Source organism: Xiphophorus maculatus, chromosome 10 (assembly GCF_002775205.1).
Source record: "Xiphophorus maculatus strain JP 163 A chromosome 10, X_maculatus-5.0-male, whole genome shotgun sequence".
In the NCBI taxonomy this organism is placed as follows: domain Eukaryota; kingdom Metazoa; phylum Chordata; class Actinopteri; order Cyprinodontiformes; family Poeciliidae; genus Xiphophorus; species Xiphophorus maculatus.
In genome coordinates, this window is record NC_036452.1 from 7,514,292 (window position 1) to 7,535,027 (window position 20,736).

At 41.4% G+C, this 20,736-nt stretch overlaps 1 protein-coding gene across 21 annotated transcripts in view; it reads right to left on the minus strand.

Moving 5' to 3' along the window:
- tcf7l2 (transcription factor 7 like 2) overlaps positions 1-20,736 on the minus strand; it is a 107,849-nt gene that overhangs the window by 55,260 nt on the left and 31,853 nt on the right. For 12 of the 21 annotated variants that reach the window (XM_023340509.1, XM_023340504.1, XM_023340503.1 and 9 more), the window contains exons 4-5: positions 14,843-14,944; positions 6,628-6,687 (exon numbers count right to left, since the gene is read on the minus strand). The exons of 3 other annotated variants lie outside the window; for them this stretch is intronic. In XM_023340509.1, the coding sequence (XP_023196277.1) occupies positions 6,628-6,687; positions 14,843-14,944 (162 nt within the window). The remainder of the gene's footprint in view (positions 1-6,627; positions 6,688-14,842; positions 14,945-20,736) is intronic. 6 more of the 21 variants (XM_023340510.1, XM_023340512.1, XM_005794560.2 and 3 more) reach the window with 1 other exon arrangement.

The following is a 20,736-nucleotide window of genomic DNA, read 5'->3' on the forward strand; positions in this document are numbered from 1 at the left end:
GTGAAGGCACGCAATGATCTTCGCTTCTCTTTCAGTAATCTTGTAAAGCGCTTAAGACGTCCAAACACAAAAGTACATAAAAGAATCGTGACCAACTCTGCAGCCCAGACTGAAGGCTGACTATCACTTTAAAAAGCACAGATCTCACATTATCTACAGAGCTGATTTTATCGGCTCTCATTATAACTTCATTTACAACTTCTTTTAAGTCAGTTAGCTGCAGGAGAACAAAACCAAGACTACTTCATAAGGGCATTGATGTTTTTGAATGAGTGAATGTAAGGCTGGAGCACGGCAACAAGGGTGAGCCTCTTTCTTCTGACAAAAGCACAAAGACACAGAGGCGCGAGATGGCACCAAAGCAAGTAAATTGCACCAACAAAAAAAAAAAAAGGAAAAAAAAAGAGGGAAGTCATGCTTCAACAGAGTGGGTGGTGGTCTCTCCCTCTCTCTCTCTTCTATCTTGCTGGTTATTCTACACTTTTTCCAGAGAAAGGATAAAAAAAATGCCATGGATTCCAGTGAATGCCAGTGAGACTCAAGCGAGCTATTCATGCTGCCAGTTGATTTAGGCATGCCTCGCTACACACCAATCAGCCCCAGCCCCGGCCTCGCCAGCCAGCCACTCACTCGCTCACTCACTCACTCACTCGTCTGCCACTCTATCGCAAGATGGAGACAGCGCCAAAAAGTTCCAATTAAAATATCCGTTTGTGAAGTCAGCGCAGGAAAAAAAAAAGGAATGGCGTAGGAGAAAACACAACAAAAGCTGCCAAAATCCTGCGGACAAGCCTCATACTTAGGAGCTGCTTCTGTCTGCACTAACTAAATAAGTAAGAGGAGTGTGTGTGGATGTAAGACGGAGCGCCTTGTTATAGAGAAACGGGGCATGTTGCAGATGGAAGGGCGACGCCATTCCCCTTCAAAAAAAACTTTATCGGTTGGGTCGATAAAGTGCGCGCCGAATCATTGCCGGGCCGTCGTTTAATGAGCCGGAGAGAAGGAGGAAGTGCGGCGTCCACAGAATCCCGCCGCTGTCTCTCTTCTTTTCTTCAAATCTCACATGCAGCTGTCACGCAGCCGGTTTGGCCGTGCTGTTTATCTCACTCCAGGAGGATGTTAACAAGACAAATGAATGAATAAAATACACAAATAATGTGTTTAGGTAATGTTAATAATGCATGAAATGGAAACTGCTTTGTGACAGTCGTGCTACATTCAGGATTCCTTATCCCCCGAAGTTTGATGACAGGCTTGTTTATTCCCTTTCTTGGCGGCAGATTTCCAAGGCGATGCGTGGCCGCAGATGCGGGCGTCTACAGCACATTTTGCTGATGAGGGAAGTAAAAAAAACCCACAGTGCTCTGACAAATTTAGACTTTTCTAGGCTCATATGCTGTCACTGCTGAGCCATTCTCCAGCATGAACCTTCATCTCAACAGTCGTGCTTTTCCTTGTTTTGTTTCATGACTGATTCCACTTTTCTGTTCCTTTTCAATACATGTACATACTCCCATCTCAAATCTAAAACTGAATCTATTCAGCCCCTTTACACTTACACCCTTTAGTAAAATCCAGTCCAGCCATCCATCTTGAAAAGTATATTATTTAAAAACAGTAGGTCTGTGAAGGTTTTCCTAGAGATCATCACTAAGACCAAAGAACATGGCGGTCAGCTAGAACTTTCAAACAAATTACAACTGTATGATGTCAGGAAAACAGGAAAAACTTCAACACGGTTGCTGACCACACGGGTGGTCCAGTCAAAGTCTTGACCTAAATCCAATTGAGAACCTGTAGCAAGACTTGAAAATTGATGCTAACAGATTCTTTTGCAATGCTTTGTATTTATAAAAAAAAAGACGGCTTAACAATAACACTAAGGCATGTGTGCACCTGCAGTGGTACGCAAGAAAAGTCAAGGAAGTGTCCCAAAAAACAAAACAGGAGGAGGGGAAGTCGCTCCAAGAAACTGTCTGGGTTAGAAAATAAGGATCATATCCAATTCCTTTCCTGGACCAACACTTGAAATAAGAAACAGGTCCAAGCACTCTGGACTGCACAGACTAGTAAGACGACAACACAAACGTCAAAAAACAGACAACCAAATCCAGGTTAAGTTCAGGAAAGTCTTTGCTGAAGATACTGAAGAGGGAAATCAAATAAACCGGGAGGCTGCAGCCGTTCCAACTTCTCCAAACCGACAAACTCTTTGGAATACACAAAGACGGTGCTTAACGACTCAGAAAGCAGATGCCCCGTGTTTACCCCCACAAACTCCAAAGAAGAGACCCTGTCCTGTCATCAGGCGAGTGGGGACAGAAAACCTGAATTCGAGGCGGCTTAAGTGCTCTCTGGAATCACTCAGCATTCCCCTCCCTTCCCGGTCCGGTCCACAGAGCAGAAATTTGACTGCGACGGCGTATCCATCCATAACAGTAAATTGCCCTTTGGGGAATTTTGGCGGGGCTCCGTGTTTTCCCTCCCATCTTTTTACCCCGCTGTAGTCCCAGCGTGCTCTTCCAGTTCCAAAAAGCTGTCTCCGTCACTCTCAATCACAAGCAGCTTGTCCGTATGCAAAAAACAGACGCTTTTCCGAAGGCTTCAGTCCGAGGTAGCCACGGAGAAGCGGACAGATCTGAAACTTGAAAGGAAGATATCTGCTACTTGTTTGGCCTGGGCTTCATGTGGGTCGTTTGACTTACTAATAACGTAGTGCATGGGAAAGGTTAGTCGGGAATAATTTTAGGGGTCTGGAAAATTTATAGTTGCCAAATTCCATACTTTTCCAAAGTCAAATCTCCAGGGTCCCATGTGCTTGTTAAAAGCATTCATATAAAAACGTTTAGTAAGCAAGGAAGGAAGACAGGGAGGGAAGAAGGAAAGTAGGAAGGAACAGACTTAAGGTGTAAAGACGTTTTCAAATCTTTGCAGTTTGAAACCGCAAAGATTTTCCCTCTGACCGATCCTTTTACTGAGATGTCCGATTCTGTCTGCCACATTGTGCTGCACCCACCAGGTCAGCTGGCTGAAGAAGGCTGTTAAACTTTTCACTCACCTGAACAAAAAATACTGATTTCCAGTCAGTATTTAATTAATGCCATCTTAAGTCTGCAGATGGAGAGCTACGGATGTTGTCTTTAAGCAGCTGATTACTGAATGGCAGCCAGAGCAGATAGCCCTACTAATTAATCAGCAAATATCAGGTGCATGCAACACATTTTTGATTAAGTTTATATTAAAATCAAAATAAATGGATTACATTTTGTAAACTATAGTGTTTGTAACAGTATAAATAGCAGTATTTCTGTTATGAATAAAAATGAAGTTCTATCATGTTCTACATTTTTGTTTTGAATTTTGCTCAGATGTTACTGAAGGTTATCATACAGAAAGAATCTCATATTTCTTGTGATATTTCCTATTGTCTATTTAAAACAGTGGCTGCAAACTTTTCTTGTTTGTGGTGAAAGCTGTTCAACAACAAACACGGACCTGTGAACTAATTTAAAATCCTTTGTTTGACTCAATAAAGCAGACTGGATTCAATGCAGCTACGGCCCGAAACACACGAGACACCGATGTACGAATCTGCAGCCAGAAACTCCCTAAAACCCTTGGAGCACAGCTGGAGAATCAGTTCAACCTGTTCCCTCCCGAACTTCCTGGAAAAAAAAGGCCGATTTTTTCTGATGAGTAACAGGGAGGGTTAGTCACTCGAACGGGACAGAAAAAATTCCTTCGACAAACATCAGGATTTTAAATTCGCTCCGCAACTTCCAGCTGGAATCTCCTCCTCCTGCTACGTAATTCCCCTCCTCTTTGTGGCTCAACCTCAACCCCCCACCCCCTCATCCCTTTACATGCTACAGCTGGGAAGAAGGGGGGGGGATAAAATGAGGTCAAGGATCATCTTACTCCTTATACTCTAACATCCCTCCTCTCTTCCCCTCCCGCCCTCTCTCCCTCACTCAAAACTTCATTCCACCACTGCAGCTCCCCCGTTTTAGCCCCCGCCCCACCCTTTCCCGTGCCCTCGGCCCGGTGCTAATTGGTAAATCTGTTGAACCATGCCATCTCCAACAATGAGGCACCTGGAGCACTGTCAAAACAAGTTCCCCAGCGCAAACGGCGTCCAGTGTTAATGCAGCGGCGTGCCGAGCTGCACAGTCTGCTGTCGCCCTGCAGAATGCAGATCAAGCCGTCCAGGGGAATTTGTCAGAGATGAGCATGCTCTGACAGTCGACAGTGGGAGTGGTTCGTTAAGAATAAAGATTAATCATCAGCAGTGTATCTGACTCTTGATCCTCGTTCTTTGTGCAAGACAGCAATTAGAAAAATCTTACTAAGACTGATGGTTTTTTTTTGTTTGTTTGTTTGTTTTCAAAGCCTCCACAGGCCAGATCTCTTTGTTAAAAGGGAAACATCATCGTCTCGCTTCACCCTGACAAGCCGTCATCCAAGACTCGAGTCACACCTTAGGCTCAAGGACGCTGCGTCCACATCGGCGCAGACAAAGGTGTGTTTGTAAGACACACACACACACATGCCGAAAGACAGACCGGCACACCCAAAGTTGATCCTGCCAGACCTTGTCAAACAAGTTTTAGCAGAGACGGAGGGAGGGAACCAAGGCATCAAGTCGACATGAGGAAAAGATTGTTTTTTTCTGTCTATCAAATGCGATTTACCATCTTTCTTGACTGGTTTTTCTTTCATTTATTTAGTGTTATTTACAGGCAACAAAGGCAGAGTGTGCATAATCAACAAGCAATTGATTAGTCAAACAATTGGAGTGAGCCCTCCAGAAGGCCGCAGTGGCCTCAGAGGAGATTAAGCCTCCTCTCTTCTGGGTTTTGGTAATGCCCGGCCTATTTCTGGCTTCACAGTGCCTGACTGAGGCAAATCCAAACAAGGCTTACTGAAGTCCCTCAGCATGTCAGCGTGGCGGCACTAAAAACAACAGCTAACCTTACCTTCGGGCTCCGCTTTTTGATTACTTTGAGGGGTTTTAAATAGATGCAGGAAAAACAGGAATCAGAGAGGGACATTCAGAGTCCAACATGGTTATCTGGACTCTAAATCTTCAACCAGTGGATGTAAACACTCCAGTGTATTGCATCTTTGTGTGAGGAAAACTCTGTTAGCCAGTTTGTGTGAGAATACAGGGTCGTTTTTGAAAACAGCTGCATAAAAATCACACATTTTTGTAAAAAGCTTTGTCCTATAAAAGGATGTCAACAAGAAACGGTTAAGACATGATAGAAACCAAACAAAGACAAAAACAGTTTGTTTTCCACCTGCTGTCACATTACAGCTACATACTTCAACGCATTCCACTGGGATTTTACAAGACAGACTAACAAAAGCTGGTGTATGAATCAATTAATCACATGATAAATTAAATAAGCTTGATAATTAGAAATAAGCTTTATAATTACTATTTCCATGATTGTTTTTCTCATGTCTCTCTTTCTACCACAGACCGGATGACAAAGGTCTAGCTAGCCCCTTTTTTGAAGGACAATTTTATTTACAGACTTCAATATCTATTTTATTTATTGCTTCAGTTGTTTTGTTTATTTATTTTGTATATTTAAAATGTCTTCCACTTATAGTGTTAAGCATTCATTAGAAATGAACTTTTAATAATATCTGACAGGGTTTATTGTCCCATCATCATACCAATTATGTTCTCAACACAACAATATCGTTTATTGCAATAACTTCTGGGGCAATTTATTGCCCAGCGAAATTTGTGATCATGACAGGCCTAGTTGTGAAGTAAAGTCAATGGGCTTTATAGATTCACCGTTCACTGTGAGAACAGCCTTTGGGTCCAATGAGGTCAAGTTCAATCAGATTGGACAAAGAGCATCTGGAAATAGATTTTCAACCTGATTTAGATCCGGGCTTTGACTGGGCCATACTAACATAAGAATATGCTTTGATCTAAACCATCTCATAGCAGCTTTGACTGATCGTCTGCACAAGTCTCCAGACTTCTGCAGTCTGTGTTCCTTCGTAATGATGTTTGTTCACTAATGTTCTCTGAAAAACAACTGAGACCTTCTCAGAACAGATTCAATTACACACAGCTGAACACGTTTAGTGTCTTATTTGGTCCAATTGTTTCCATCGGTTCTTATTTTATGGTATAAAAGTGAAAATACAACCACGATGCACTTTTTTGTGTGTTGGTCTAAAAAAATCCCAATTGAATTCAGTGAAGTTATGTGACAAAAAGTGGAAAAGTTCAAATGGTAAAAATACCTTTGAAAGGCTCTATACAGAAGTCAAAGCCAAATCAAGCAAGAAAATGCCTAAACATCCAATAAAACATCAATACAATTATATACATTAATAAATGCATTATCAGCACCATTCATCATACATAAACATTTGAGTTTTGATTTCACATAATAAGGCATTGCAGACATTCAGTAGCATATAAACAGCAAATCAGCAGCAATTAATGATTATGATTGTCATTATCACGATTTAAGGTTTTTCATTCACTACTTTTGAAATTTTAAATAATCAATAAATAATCAATTTGTAATTTGAGTGCATAATCAGTCAAATGAAAAAAAAGCATATTATTTTTGGAATTCAAAGGTCTCTCACCAAATGAAATTGGTGAAGGCTCAGATCTGACTGTCCGGGGAATTCCCAGCAGAAGGGCCCCTGAAAGGCAAAGATGGACGTTCCCAAGTCACACAATTATATCAGCTCCCCATCTCTCCTTTTTTTTCTCTCTCTCAATCTCTTTCTCTCTCACACACACATACACACAGGCGCACACACGGCTCTGCATACAATCTCAGCAGAAGGTTTTATGCAAAAAGAAACATGTTCGCATTTGAAAAAAAAAGCTGCATCCCCTGGCTGTTTTACTAATTTAAGCTACCACCTCGCCCATGCTGGCTCAGCTCTCAATGGGCTCCGTTAGAACTGGTTTTACACAGAGAAAACGGGAGTGTGCTGGCTCTCAACTGGTTTTACAGTTGCTTGGTTGTTAAAACAACGTTGCGCTTTGCTAAAACATTTCACCTCCTCGGTGTGAACAAGCATGCCTCAGCTGGACTAGCTGGTCAGATTCTGCCTCAATGACACAAGTTATAATGTCAAAGCTTCTTTAATCCCAATTACATGATGACTTTTCACATACCAATTGAGAACATGCATAAAAAAATAGATATTTAAATTTAGCAGAGGGAAATCCAAGCTTTAACTCTCCTGTAGCTAAAAGCTAAAGATGAAATTACAAACAAATGGCAGAGGACAGAAGAGGAGGAAAAGAAGGTTGAGATTGAAAACAAAAGAAGGGATAAACTAGTGAAAGTCAAACAACATGCAAAGGGAAGCAACAGGGCTTTTTAGTTTACTGAAGGGCTCTGGTACCCAAGAGCTACTGTGCATTCAGATCACTGGGTTTTCCTTCTACTCGTGTTGACCCTCAGGCCAGCAAGATAGCTCCTCATAAAAGCTAGTCAGTAAACACTGCGGTTTACTGGCGCAGCGCGCACACGCGAGCAAATATCCATTATGCCGTTAAAATGTGTCCAACACAGACTCTCACATGCCCACCCCTCAGCAAGGGTTAGCTTAAGTTCATAGGGGGTTATTTAGCAGTCAACAAGAAGAAACAACAACAAAAAGAACTACAATTCCTCACACAAATTAACTTTGGGACATGGCATGAAGAAACTACAGGCTAAAACACACCGCTTGCGTCCGGCTCTTCGTGCTACGATCCGATTTTTCCCAGACATACAGACTCAGACTCGAGTGTCCATCAAAGGACCACCGGACTCGTGAGATTGAGCATTCATATGTTCCGGAAATCCCACCAGAATTAAAAGCTTCTCAAACAAGATCACTTTTTCCTTTTTTTTTTGTATTTCTGAGCTCCTATCAGGGGCAAGTTCACTGCTCTTTAGGCTAGCAATAGGTTTTAGTTTGTCTCACTTCCTGAGTCACTCATGACCTGCGGTCAACTTGCCATGCACTTTCGACCAAAGCAGACCCCAAGTCTTTCTTGGTTGGGCAGTCGGAGTAAATCTTTACCTCTGAAGCCTAAATAGGGGTGTTTTCACACCTGATAATCTGGTAGACAACTAAGGAGCACCATCAGATTTTAGCAATTTCTCTTTTCTCTTTGGCAGATGAGCCATTATTCCCGCTAATGCTAGACTTGCCATTTGTTTTGGTTGTATTTACCCAGTATGCCCTGCGTTATTGTTAACCTTCTGCTTTTTGAGTAGTTACCAGTCTGCTTGACAGTCATATATACATTTGAACAGCACCAGAGTTTACTCCAACTGAACCGAGACCTAGCTTAAAACACATGCATGCCACATTTTTCCAATTCTTATTTGTAAACAAAGTCAAAACACATTATTTTCCTTCCATTTACCATAATGCAATACTTTGGACTGTTCTATCACATAAATGGGTTGGCGACAAAATGTAAAAAATATAAACAGTACAGATGCTATCTGTCGAGCATTTTAGAATATTCTAAGATTCTCTTTAAAAGCAAAGGAGTAGAAAAAAAAGAATCTGCAGTCGGTTGTTGTGGGATTGCTGCAAAGTGAGCCAACACTGAGCGGATTGTCTGTGGGAACGAGCCGCCATCCAGACTACTGGACAGATACAAAGACCGAGGTGCTCTCATTCTCATTGTCACAGTTCCCGGGGCTGACGCCACGTCTCGTCCGGGCCAATGACGCAAGCGTGGCCCTCTCCAACAAGCGCCTGAAGCCGGAGGAGGCAACAACGGCGAAAAAAAACTGGTCGATAAGAATAAAAGTGTTATATAAAATACGCACACACAAAAAAAACCTATCATCACATAACCCTGCATGCTAAGAGTATTTCTGGTTTCAAAATTGGAGACAACCGTAAATAGATGCGTGGGATGTGAGCCTTCTTGTGCAGCAGGGGATGGATGGAGGGATGCATGCACAAACAGAAGACAAAAAAGGAGGGAGGTGGTTATTTGGATGAAGGCTTAAAATGCAGCAGGAAAGAACAGTTAAAGGTCAGCAGAAGTTAGGGACAGAAAGAGTCGCTAAGGTAAAGACGGCGGAGTCGGGACGGTGCGTGGGTGGCGCCTGTTGACCATGGGGGTCGCTCATTAACAACAGTGAAGGCTGGGCCTCCCAGAGTCCCTGACAATTGTCTGGCCAGCCCAGGTGTATGGGGTATTCAGACCACAGGAAGCCCCCCCTTTTCATCCCTTGCTACTCAAGGAAGATAGAGAAGTGGTCCCAGAAGGTGAATGTGATCCTGCCTCTTTTTTATTTTTTTTCCCTCCTAGAGTCGGAGTTCTTTGACCCGCTACAGGAATCCACAGTCATTGTGATGAGTCTATTCTGAATGTTTAACCAGGACGCTGCTCTGTTTTTCAGCTTTCTCTCCTGCACTGCAAGAACACAAAATCTCACCAAGGATTTCTTGTCTTGTTTCCTATGCAAGTATCTTATTTCACTTAAGACAGAACTAGCTTATAAGTAACATTTTGGCAAAATACAGGAGCTTTTAAGTAAATAACTCCTTAATATTAATTTAGAAAAGTAGTATTTCCACTGTCACATTATTTTATATTTAACAAGACATTTTTCCCATCTTATAAGTGAAATAATCTACTAGAGGAACTAGTACTAGAGAACATTTTTAATATTAAGGAATTATTTACATAAAAGAAGCTCCTATATCTTCCTGAAAAGTAACTGTAAGTTAGTATACTTGGATTGAGATACACACTAGACCAAAAACACTTTAAGATTTTGTGCTTTTGCAGTGTGAACACATTCCTCAGGAAAACAGGTTTGTCTGAATGGAAATAAAGTGGAGGTTGTAGAGGCTCAGGTGGGAGGTCCGGCACACCGTAAAAATGAACGGATTCCATCACTTCCTCCATACTAATTACGATACACTTCGAACAAATGCCCTCTCTCTCTCTCTCTTCACCCCTCCAAAAGCCAATGCTTCACTACCTCTGACACACACACACACACGCCCGCACATGCTGACACACACAGTAAGGTGCAGTTGGGAAATGGTTAACACTCCAGCCGTCCCCTGCTGCCAGTGAAAGCCCACAAAACAATGGAGACATTGTTTGGCCAGGGCTAGACTCTAGACTCCAAGGCTGTGCATGGGCGTGTGCGTGCGCGCGTGCATGTATGTGTGTGAGAGAGAAATCAGTGTGTATCCTCTTAAAGCAGAGGATGTTTTTCCCTCTCAAAGCTTAAGCTTAAGATAAGAATTAACTTGCTTTCATACCTTTTCTTTAAGCTACAGCAGGATCTAAAAATTCAAACCAACTTTGATCACATGACTGAGATGAGATCCTCCTTCACCCCCCTTTACCCCCCCACCCAGTCACGTGACATCATGACATCACCAACACAAGCCTGGACTCCTGCTGAGGCTGCCGCTGTGTTATTGTTGATGATATCAACACACGCAGCCCAAGTTCGTAGATTTACTAAACACTCTGATTTGGCTCATTGTCTCGTTGACTTCATGCTACACAAACCCACCTCCCTGCAAAAGTATTCACACCCTCTTGGACTTTTCCGCATTCTGAACTGCAGAATAATGTCCTTTATTATGATTTCATGTGATAGAACAGCATTACATGCCTTTGTCTTTAGGCCTTTTTTACTCAAATGCCGATAAGGAATTTCATGTCTGCATAAATCTAGTTGTTTTGTTTCTGGCCTCACATGTTTATTACAGCAGGGTGTCTGCATGTTTCAGCAAACCAAATTTAAGACTTTTTAAAGACCTTTTTAAAATGCCCCCTTAAATGAAATTTAAGATAAAAAAAACTATAAATGTAGGGGATGTTTGGGAGATCCTGCTGTAACACAATCAAGCAAAGCAAAAACAAAAATTTCTGAGATGTGTTTGTGACTCTTGGCAGCGGCTCTTTTCTACAGCCTTAACCCTGACAGTGCTAAACTTACCAAAACATTTTTTTTTTGCACCAAGTCCCGTATGGGACGACAACAGTGGTGAAAGTGAACATCGTCCAGCCAAATGGAAATAAATTTGCATTTACCCATGAAAGGCGCAAAAAAGAGGTAGCTAGCTAGCTAGTAAGGGTAGCAGCTATTTATCAGTAGCTTCAACCACATCAAGTCACAGAAAATGTCTGACAAAATGTAATATCTGTGATTAACATATTTAAGGTCAGCATACATTTTTTAAATGAATTTAAGACATTTTAAGTTCTTAATTTTAGACAGACAAAATTAAGACTTTTTAAGGATGCACAGACACCCTGTATAGAAATGGCATCATGAAGACCATGAACACATCAGGCAGGTTCAGGGATGAAGTTGTTGAGAAGCAGAATTAGATTCTAGAAGAATATCCTAATCTTGGATCCTCTCATTGAGCTATGGATGCTCCAATATTAAAATTTAGGCCAACGCCTGTAGAAATATTGCAGATATTATATGTATCATACAAAGTATATTTCCCTACTCTTTCAACTGACCACAACTCTGGTATTATTCTTTACTTCAGCTAAACATACCCACAATCCCGCACTGGATCATTATCAGTATTTTCGCCAAAAAACACCACAAGGACATTTGTCATTTTTGCACTTCACAAATCTGGCAAGACGAACCGTTGTTGGAAACAGTAGCAGATGGTGGTGGCAGCATTATCTTTTGCAGAGATAGAAAAACCTTAAGCAACCAGCTACTTTGCAACCCAAAACAGACACACCCCAAAAGACTATAACTGCACCAGAAGGTGGTTCTGCAAAGTACGTACTACAAATGTATGCCACGTTTTTCAGATTTCACAATGTGGATTGAGTCCAGTGTAATATTTTCTAAAAAGAATTAAACCTCAGAGGCCATAAAAGAACAGCTGCATTTATACTAATTAAATTAGATACAGGGGAGGTTTGTTTAGTACTTGGTGCAATCAGTCCCCCTCTCTTTAGGGGTATCGGAGTAAAGTGAAAATATTGTTTCCACTTGTTTTCACAGCTATGCTCCACTCTGTGTTGGTCTATCACATTAAATCAAGTGTTTGGTAATGAGAAAAAATGTAAAAACTATTAAGTGGTATGAATACTTTTGTGAATCATTAAGCTTTCCTTTGGACTAAATATTTAAAGCTGATGCAGTTATCAACATTTATCAGCCTAATTTATGTTTCAAACGCATCTAAAAAGGGTTTATTGGTGTACAGCGTCGTGTCAACACATGAATAAATACTTAGCATTGTTGATCTTTCCCCGTAGGAGCTTTATGACGCACAAAAATTGTTTTGCAGGCTCACCCTCCAAACCTGCACATCAGTAGGTGGATGAAATATTGAATAATTTTCAGCCAATGGCACAAAAGTTCAACAGCGGCAGGTCTTAAGGCTGCCTGCAGGGCGGTCGCGCACTTCAAAAAGGATCCAGCTTGGCCTCCTCCGAGGGGCACGGCAAGCCGGGCATTCAGCGTGCCCTCAGGGAGAACAACCATGATGAGGTCACTTCCTCCTCTCTCAGCTGATCCTCCATCGTTCCCAAATCTGAGCTTTCTACACAGAAATGAAAACATTTGACTTCATATTTATTCCTCGTCTACATCCATGTCCATCTTTGGTTCTGTTTATTATTGTTCCAACTGTCTTATTGCCACCCGTGCAGCCTGCTCATGCTTCAGGCAGACGGAGGTCAAGGTACCTGAATGATTCGTTGCATTAGCAAACAAAACGGAGCTACTGTTGGCGGCCAAATTCACAGATAAGAGCATCATGCACCCGAACAGTGAGGCCTTTTTATTTGAGTGACACCTGCAGGATTCAACATGAGGTTGTCATTACGATTCACGGCAGCTGTCCTGCAGCTAATCTTTCCTTTTCTATATGTATGACAGCATGCATGATGCAAACGAGGGAAACATTGAACCCCACTTCCCGTCTCAGCCAGAGGTGGATGCTGGAGCAGATCGGGGGGAGCAGCCAACAATACGGGCAGCATTTCACATTCAGTTTCATCACTTCTACTAACAGGCAGTTGCGCATCGCCTGTACAGCGCCGCGGCAACGCTTCTGATCTTAACCAGCCTGTGTATCAAACGCATCGAACAGAAGTGGGTAATAGGAGCGCAGACATTACAATAGTTTTTTTTCTGGTATTGATCAGTGTCATTATTTATTCAGGGTTATCTGTTTCACTGCTTTTGATTTGTTTATGTCTGTTTTGTAGTAAGGCCAAACAGGAGAGTTTCTACTGAAGAGAAGAAGAAAAGATGCCAATTTAACATTGAGCAGTTTTTCCTTCCACTCAACTTTTCATTAATACACTCGTAACATCCAGAAAAGCTAGCTTCTTTAGCAGTGACCTTGTGATTTGTGTGTTATCTGTTGGTTTCAAAATTACCACCGAGGAAGTTTTCTTAGCATTAAAGGGAAAGATCTGAATCCGCAGAAAGATAACCAGAAATTACCTTCCTGAAACTTTCTGCACATATGAGCTCATTATAAATATGGCTCAGGTCTGCACTAATTTTTTGAAAGCACAATGAGGATGAAATGAACACATCATATATCCTAAACGTCAGAGCAATAATATATGGCAGATATAATGACATCATCATGTGAGCTGGGACTTTTGTTTCTTTCCCCCCTAACATCTCCAGAAATAACAAGGGTAAAAGGTATAAAACCACCAGCAACAACACAGAGAAGAATAATAAGACACTTTTTCTGAGTTCCTTTTCCTTCTCCTTGAATAACACTGTCATCGCTATCTCCTTCTCATCTTTAAACACAACTTTTGACAACATTTCTGTTTCAAGTAAGCATCGTTTCCCTATTTTAAGATGTGCTTCCTTAAATAGCAGGCGAAATACCAACAGAGGCCTCGCTTTGCCGGTTTTTCAAGAAGGAATTTATAACAGACCATAAAAGAGGCTGTAATGATCGAATTTCAAATGTGACTCACAGGGGACAGCGTGTCTCAATAGTGTAATCTGTGCGATAAAAACATCCTCCAGTGTGCGGATCCAGATCCGTAACGACAAATTAATGGCACGCTGGACGAATAATGGGTCATGGGTTACTACAAGTTCTGTGCCGTGGAAATGTTCATTTTCTTAAACAAAAACAAAATAACACAAAAAAACAGCAGCTGGAATTGCTCTGAGGCATTAATGGTCACATCAGATCACCTTCTCTATCCCCACACGTATTGATTTTCCTAGCTCTCGCCAATCACTTGACCACAAACGTATGCCCTCCTTACATTAAAACTTTTCTACCGACCTCTTGTAAACTTTCAGCCTTGAACTAAGCTGCTGATTTTAGAGCTGGTAGATATCGACATGCCTGAGGTACATGCTGTTATTTGTATGTATCGTCAGGGCAACCCTCCAATGCCATGGACAGTGTGATCAATGACGGAGAAAAGCAACGCCCCCGGTTTCCTCACGAACATGTTTTGCAGCCCAGCATTTGTTTATTCCTATTAAACTGCAATCAATTGTCCATAAAAATCCAGCTAATTGCAATCCTGACCCGAGAGTTATCAATCCAAGAGATTACAGACGACATGGTTGGTTCAAAGAACAACAGGTGCGTCTGCCACGGAGTCTCCACCGCTGCCACTCACCTCGTGATCAACCAGTCCACAACCACAAAGCCTTTCAGTGTCCACATGTGCATTTTTAGGAGAATTAGTGTGGCTTGGGTGTGTTAGTGGCTGTGATTTAGGCGAAACAAACACAAGTGTCCAGTCAAAAACAGACGAAGAAGGAGGGGGGGAAGCTTTTTCTTAGATGGTGAAAAAGGACCGAGCAGAGGATTTACTTACGACAATGTGTGCAGGTGACGGGGACCTGGCATCTTTAAGTGCTTGTCTACTCTGAAGACCTCCTGGTTGAACATCTAGAAGGGGCCATTTCATCTGTAGGTACTGAATGGCAGAAAGGAAACAGAATGGAAAGAAAGAAAACAAAACATGTTAACAATGCAAAAGAAGGGGAGCGGAAGGGGGAAAGGGAAAGTGGGAGGCAAAACCAAAAAGTAGTAGGACAAAACAAAAGGGGGAGACATTTCTCGACAAGTGCATAGGGGTGTGAAAACTCAAAAATATGGAGACGCAAATAAAAACTTTAAGGCAGATGGAGGCGATGAGAATGGCCTGAAGCATGCATCTAAGAGTCGAGCAGGAGTGCACACAGAAGCTGTGTAAACTAAATAATGTATATCATTTTCTTTCAGAAATACAAAGCACATACTTTTACAGAGAAAAAGTGTAGAAAAATAACAAAAAATACATTTACTCCTAAGTAGCAGACTGATGATTTTAAGCATGTCTGAGTCACTCTGAGCTAAATTAAAGCAACGTCTTATGGTTTCTTTTCCACGCCTATATGGTGACCTCATGTCATCAGTGTGACGGGTTTTACTGAAAATCATAAGACGAGGCAAAGCGTGGTCCTTCACCACGCTCCTGTGAGGCTGAACCACCTGACTGCCTCCATAAATGATTGACCTGGCTTCTATCTGAAGTCAGAATGTCTGCCATCGCCCCTCCCCACCCTGTTTCTCTAAAGACACCTACACCAAGGGAGGAAATAAAATGAAACGAAACACAGATAAGCAGGAACAAGGGTCATGAGAAACATCTGTCTGTAGTAATAAATGGTAGAACAATCTACAGCTGATTGTACCTTTTAATTGAATATAAATGTTTATTGAAATGAAATGTTATTTCTCACACTGAAGTAATCTGAATTGATTTTTAGCCACTGAAGGCCTGGTGTTGACTTTGCTACAACATGACAAGTCAAACTTTGCTTTTCAATGTTACAGCCACCTAGCCTGAGGTAAAAAGGTCAAAGTGACCGTGTAAAAAAGCTACAGAGAAACAAGTTACATGGGCAAAAATAACAACTATTTAGATCTTTTAATTATTTATTTGACCCAGCACAAAGAACATGTGAAAAAAATTTAATGAACTTAAAAAAGGTACAAAATGTTGATTTCCCTGTTGACGTTCTCAGTTCCACGCATGAAGTTTGAAATTAGTGGGGAAGATGCACCTCAACAACATGCATTTTTAGACAAAAAGAAAGTTTTTGCTGTTATTCTGAATGGGAAAAAATTGCCATCCGTTTTCTATCAACAGCAATGCACCAGCTGCAAAACTGCCCCAAATCAGGAAGTATCAACCAGAACAAGTTTGAACCAATCACCTTTGACATCGTTCTTGTCACCGAGGCTAAACTGATCAAAATTGTCTCATCTAACCCATATTAATATGCATTAAACTATCACACTACTACAGAAGCTAACATTAACAGTTTTCCTTATCTTCACTCTTGGGGGTACAGCCAATCAGCACTAAGAAAAATGAATGGAAACGTGGACTGGCTATCTTGCAAACGCCAGTTAATTGCGTGTGAAGTATCATTGTGCCAAGGTATTTCAGCTTCCCAAGCTGCATTTTATTTCGAAAACATTACATAGGCCCTACAAAATTATCCAAGAATAATTTTGAGTTATGTTCCACAGATAAATCTGTGAATACTGAATAGCAAATAGGAGTTGGCCCGCTGTACTAGTTAAACCAATGAGTGTTGGCAAACAAATTAATTTTATGCTGGGACAGAGAAACTACCAGTTGCAGTAAATCATGATTACTAAGAAGTTAATCAACCTTTGCAGGTTATAAGAAATACCTCCAGCACTTCTTACTAAAACATTTAACTGAATGCATGTTTATTTGAGTAAACATATTTATTATTATGATTTTGATTGGAGAAAATCCACAATTCTCTAATGTTATTATTCATGTAGTCTAATCATTCCCATCTTGCAAAAACACAAAAATTAAATAAATCAATGATAGCCCAAAATGAATATTCAAGCCAGAACTGTAGCTTTTTAAATTAAAGTAAAAAGCTGACTCAGTTTTAAAATCCAGAGTATGCTGGTATGAAAAAATAAGATTAAGGTCTTTAGCAACCAAATGAAGAAACAGGACCAATCACTGGTGTCAGGTAATTAATGCAGTAGGGCAGCAGGCCTGTGTTGTAACCTCTGTGCCACAGATACTCATTAAAAAATTTCAAGACAATGCAACTAAAGAGCTTTGACAGGCCTGAACTCTGAGCTGCGTCTGTAACGCTGGTCAGACACAAACTTTTGGATATGATCAAAAAAATCTGAAGGGTTCTTTCTTCTCTTCCTATCATTTCAAAAGCCATTTTGTGATTTGCCAAGGTGTTGCGGTAATGACTTGAGTGGCTTCTGTTACATTTCGCCATAATTATTGTAACCCGGGATCACATGTTGGCATTCAGCGAAGAAAAAGTTTAATAAATTGTCATCCATTCCTCATGCGATCAATGAGGTGCAAGGGGGAAGCAGGGCTTAATTATCCGGGGACATTTGGTTTTTTTGTGTTGCCATCTTTGCAAAGGTGGTCACTAGTTTATACGAGTGTGTTCCACTTTGCGTGTGGGGGTGTGTGTGTCAGAGCTGGCTGGAGAGCGAGTGTGTCACGACCCTTTCTGAGACTGTGTTTAAATCAGTGGTAATTAGCCAAGAGTTCACTGTGGGGTGCCTGCCAGTGGAAGACGCTGGAGGGAGTTATTGACTGCGTGTCCTCAGTTTCAGCTCTGGCGCAGAGAAAACTGCCTGCTGCCGAGTCGCTCTCCGGCATCGTTTATGACCCAAAGACGACTTTTACTGCACCAGAACTGTTTATGCTTGTTTGTATGTCTGTATGAGTGGAAAAAGGAAAACTTGTAAAAGCTCCTGTGGGTTTTTCATGAACCACTCCCCCCTTTACCCACACTAGGTAATAGTTGCTAAGAGTAAAAGAGGAGGGTGACTTTTTACAGCAAAAAAAGAACAGGAGGAGAAGAACGACAAGGTTGTTATATATGAGGAAATTCAGGACGGCAGAGATGCACTGACACCCACTCACTGGAATCAGACGATTTTTGAACTTATCCAGAACTGATCAGTGATTGGTTGATTAGGAATTTCAAAGTCTTAATTTTTAAAAATTTTTATATTCAGTAATCAAGCTAGTGTTACTGAGAAGGAGACCGAGAGTTAGCTATTTTACGTTCACTGAGGTAATTACATATGTAGCACACATACATTTCAAGACAGGAAAGTTATTTTCTAGAGTTGTTATGGTCCTAGGCCTTACAAGCTGGGCTATTGGTGTCCATGTGTGTCTGTCCTTATGCTCTTCCTCTGTGCAGGTGTTACTGATCTGCTGATCCAGAGCACAGTATTTAAGGACTCCCAACGGGTGTGCTCCCAGACCTCATCTCCTCTCATCATGCACATTTACCTTTCTTCTTGCAACTCACAACTCCCGTTTGCATGCATACAAAACATCCAAGCATTTGCATTACACCACTGATACTGTCACCCATCTTCCATTGTAGTTTTTCTTAATATTATTATCCTTATTAAATATTCACTTTCTGCACCTTTAACCATGGCATGGTCCCCTGTTTTTGTTATGACCCTAAGCCAGTTTCAACAAATTGGGGGCTCATCCGGGAAGCACTAAAGCAAAGTTTCTCTGGTTTATTTTCAGGAAGACTTGAGTCTAACTATATGCTGTGGAACATCCTCAATAAGAAATGCTGGAAATCTTTTGGACGTCTTAAAAGAATAGATTTATTAAGCTAACCCAGCTAGCCACGCTAACCATGCCAGACACCAATACAAGATGCTAAAAACAGACAAAAGCCTCTACTCTATAAAAATTGTGTCCTTGTTTTAAAGTCCAGCTCAACTGAAGAATACATAGGCCTGTCGCGATAAATCAATTAATCGTATGATAAATTATAACTATCAACGTCATTTTAATTATCTGCATTATCGTCTCTTCCGGCCTTTTTCTCTTTCTGTTAATGACACTGAATGAAAAAAAGGCTCAACTCCGGTGCTCTCCCTTCCCTTCCTCATTTCCTTAGTGTAAAGCCCAGTGCACACAACACGATCTTAGAGCTGTGGGCCGACTGTCGGCCCATTTTCAAAACCTGAGAAACCACACATTAGCCGACAGAAATCCTAGGTATAACGGTTCGATCGGGTTCGATCCTGCCCTGTGGTGTCCAACAATGGGCACAAAATAATGGCTACAAGTCCAGTGAACTAATTTTAAAACCAGGCATTAATCAGTGCTTTACTACAATCTACCTGCAATGCATGTTACTAGTGTCAGCGTAAAGTCCTGACTGAATGAAAATCATTAGAACCTATTTATGTCACGTTAACGAAGAACAGCTGAAAAGTTACGGGGTTTATCATCTGCGGTAGCAATTTCGCTCCAGTTCCTCCCCTTGTCATTTCTATTTTCTTTGCATGTTGAATTAACATTAATGTTGTTTCCACATATCATCTCCAATGTCCGCTGGAGTTGCGCCGTGTCAGCTGTTTGGGATTCCCCTCCGTAATTTCGCCTCAGAAAGCATAGAGGAGAATCCGCGCTTTCTGATTGGCTACCTGACACATTCAACAGGCTGCGTTAAAGGGGAAAACCCCTGATTTAGATCGGAGTGGCAACGAAGATCTACCGTAACACACCACACAATTTTAGAAAGACCAACGTTCTAAGATTGTTGTAAGGGGAAAAATAGGAGCAAAAAACCTGTAGTGTGAACTATTGCATCAGGTAGTCGGATGTGCCCATCTTCTCTATTTAAATCTAATGATTACTGAAGGGCAACATGATATACAGACTTCATAATCTGCCCTCTTTTGGTTGAATGCAGTATTTATTTCCACTTTTATTTTATGCTGTTTAGTTTTTTTTCCCAGTACATTTTTTGTTAATGGAGACTGAGAATCCATTTTATTTTTGTTTTTGGTTGTTTTGTTTATTTTGTTTATCAGATCCAGTGTTAAGTGTTCTTTTGAAAATAAAGTGTATCTATCTTTGGCAAGAAATTGCATGGATTATTACGTCATTTCCATTAAATCAGTGTACAAAAGTCTTCAAACAATATTATCGTTTATTGCAATAATTTTTAAGTCAATTAATTGTTTAGCAAAATTTGCTATCGTGACAGGCCTAAGAATACAATACAGTACGTAACACAAACTGCTCTCTCTCGTGTCTGGTGCCTCCTTATTTTACATGAATATTTTGACTAAAATCATTTTAGGAAGTCAGAGCGTCAAGAAATCCCTGACAGGAAACAAACCACATCTCTGATCAGTGCAACTCCATAATTCACATGAAGCAAACGTTTTGCAATGTCATGTTAACATGTGCTGACAAACGCAGACCCTGAAACACTGCTCCACCCGGGAGAAGAGGTGAGGAAGGAGTGTGAAGGTGACCCCCACTCCTCCTCAGTGTTGGACCAATTGATAAGTGAGATGAAGGATGTCGGAGCCCAGATCAGTGGCTCCACCTTAGCCTTAATAACGCAAATGTTCTCACACGCTATGGTTTTATAGGCATGTCGAGGAAGACGGAGCCTTGGCAAGCATGGTGTGCGTCCAGATCAACCCCCTCCTGTCTTCCACCCACCCGTCTGGCCTGCTAACGGACGTACTGGCTGGGCTTGAGTAAGGCCGCGACCTCTGACCTCCTCTCTCTGCTTCCCCACTCAGCGACCTGAAAATTCTCCTGCTATGAGAGGGGGGCCCCCCATGTAACTCAAGAGCCATTCCAAAGTGACAAATTGCTCCGGAGTTCCAGGATAACTCTCTCTCTCCCCG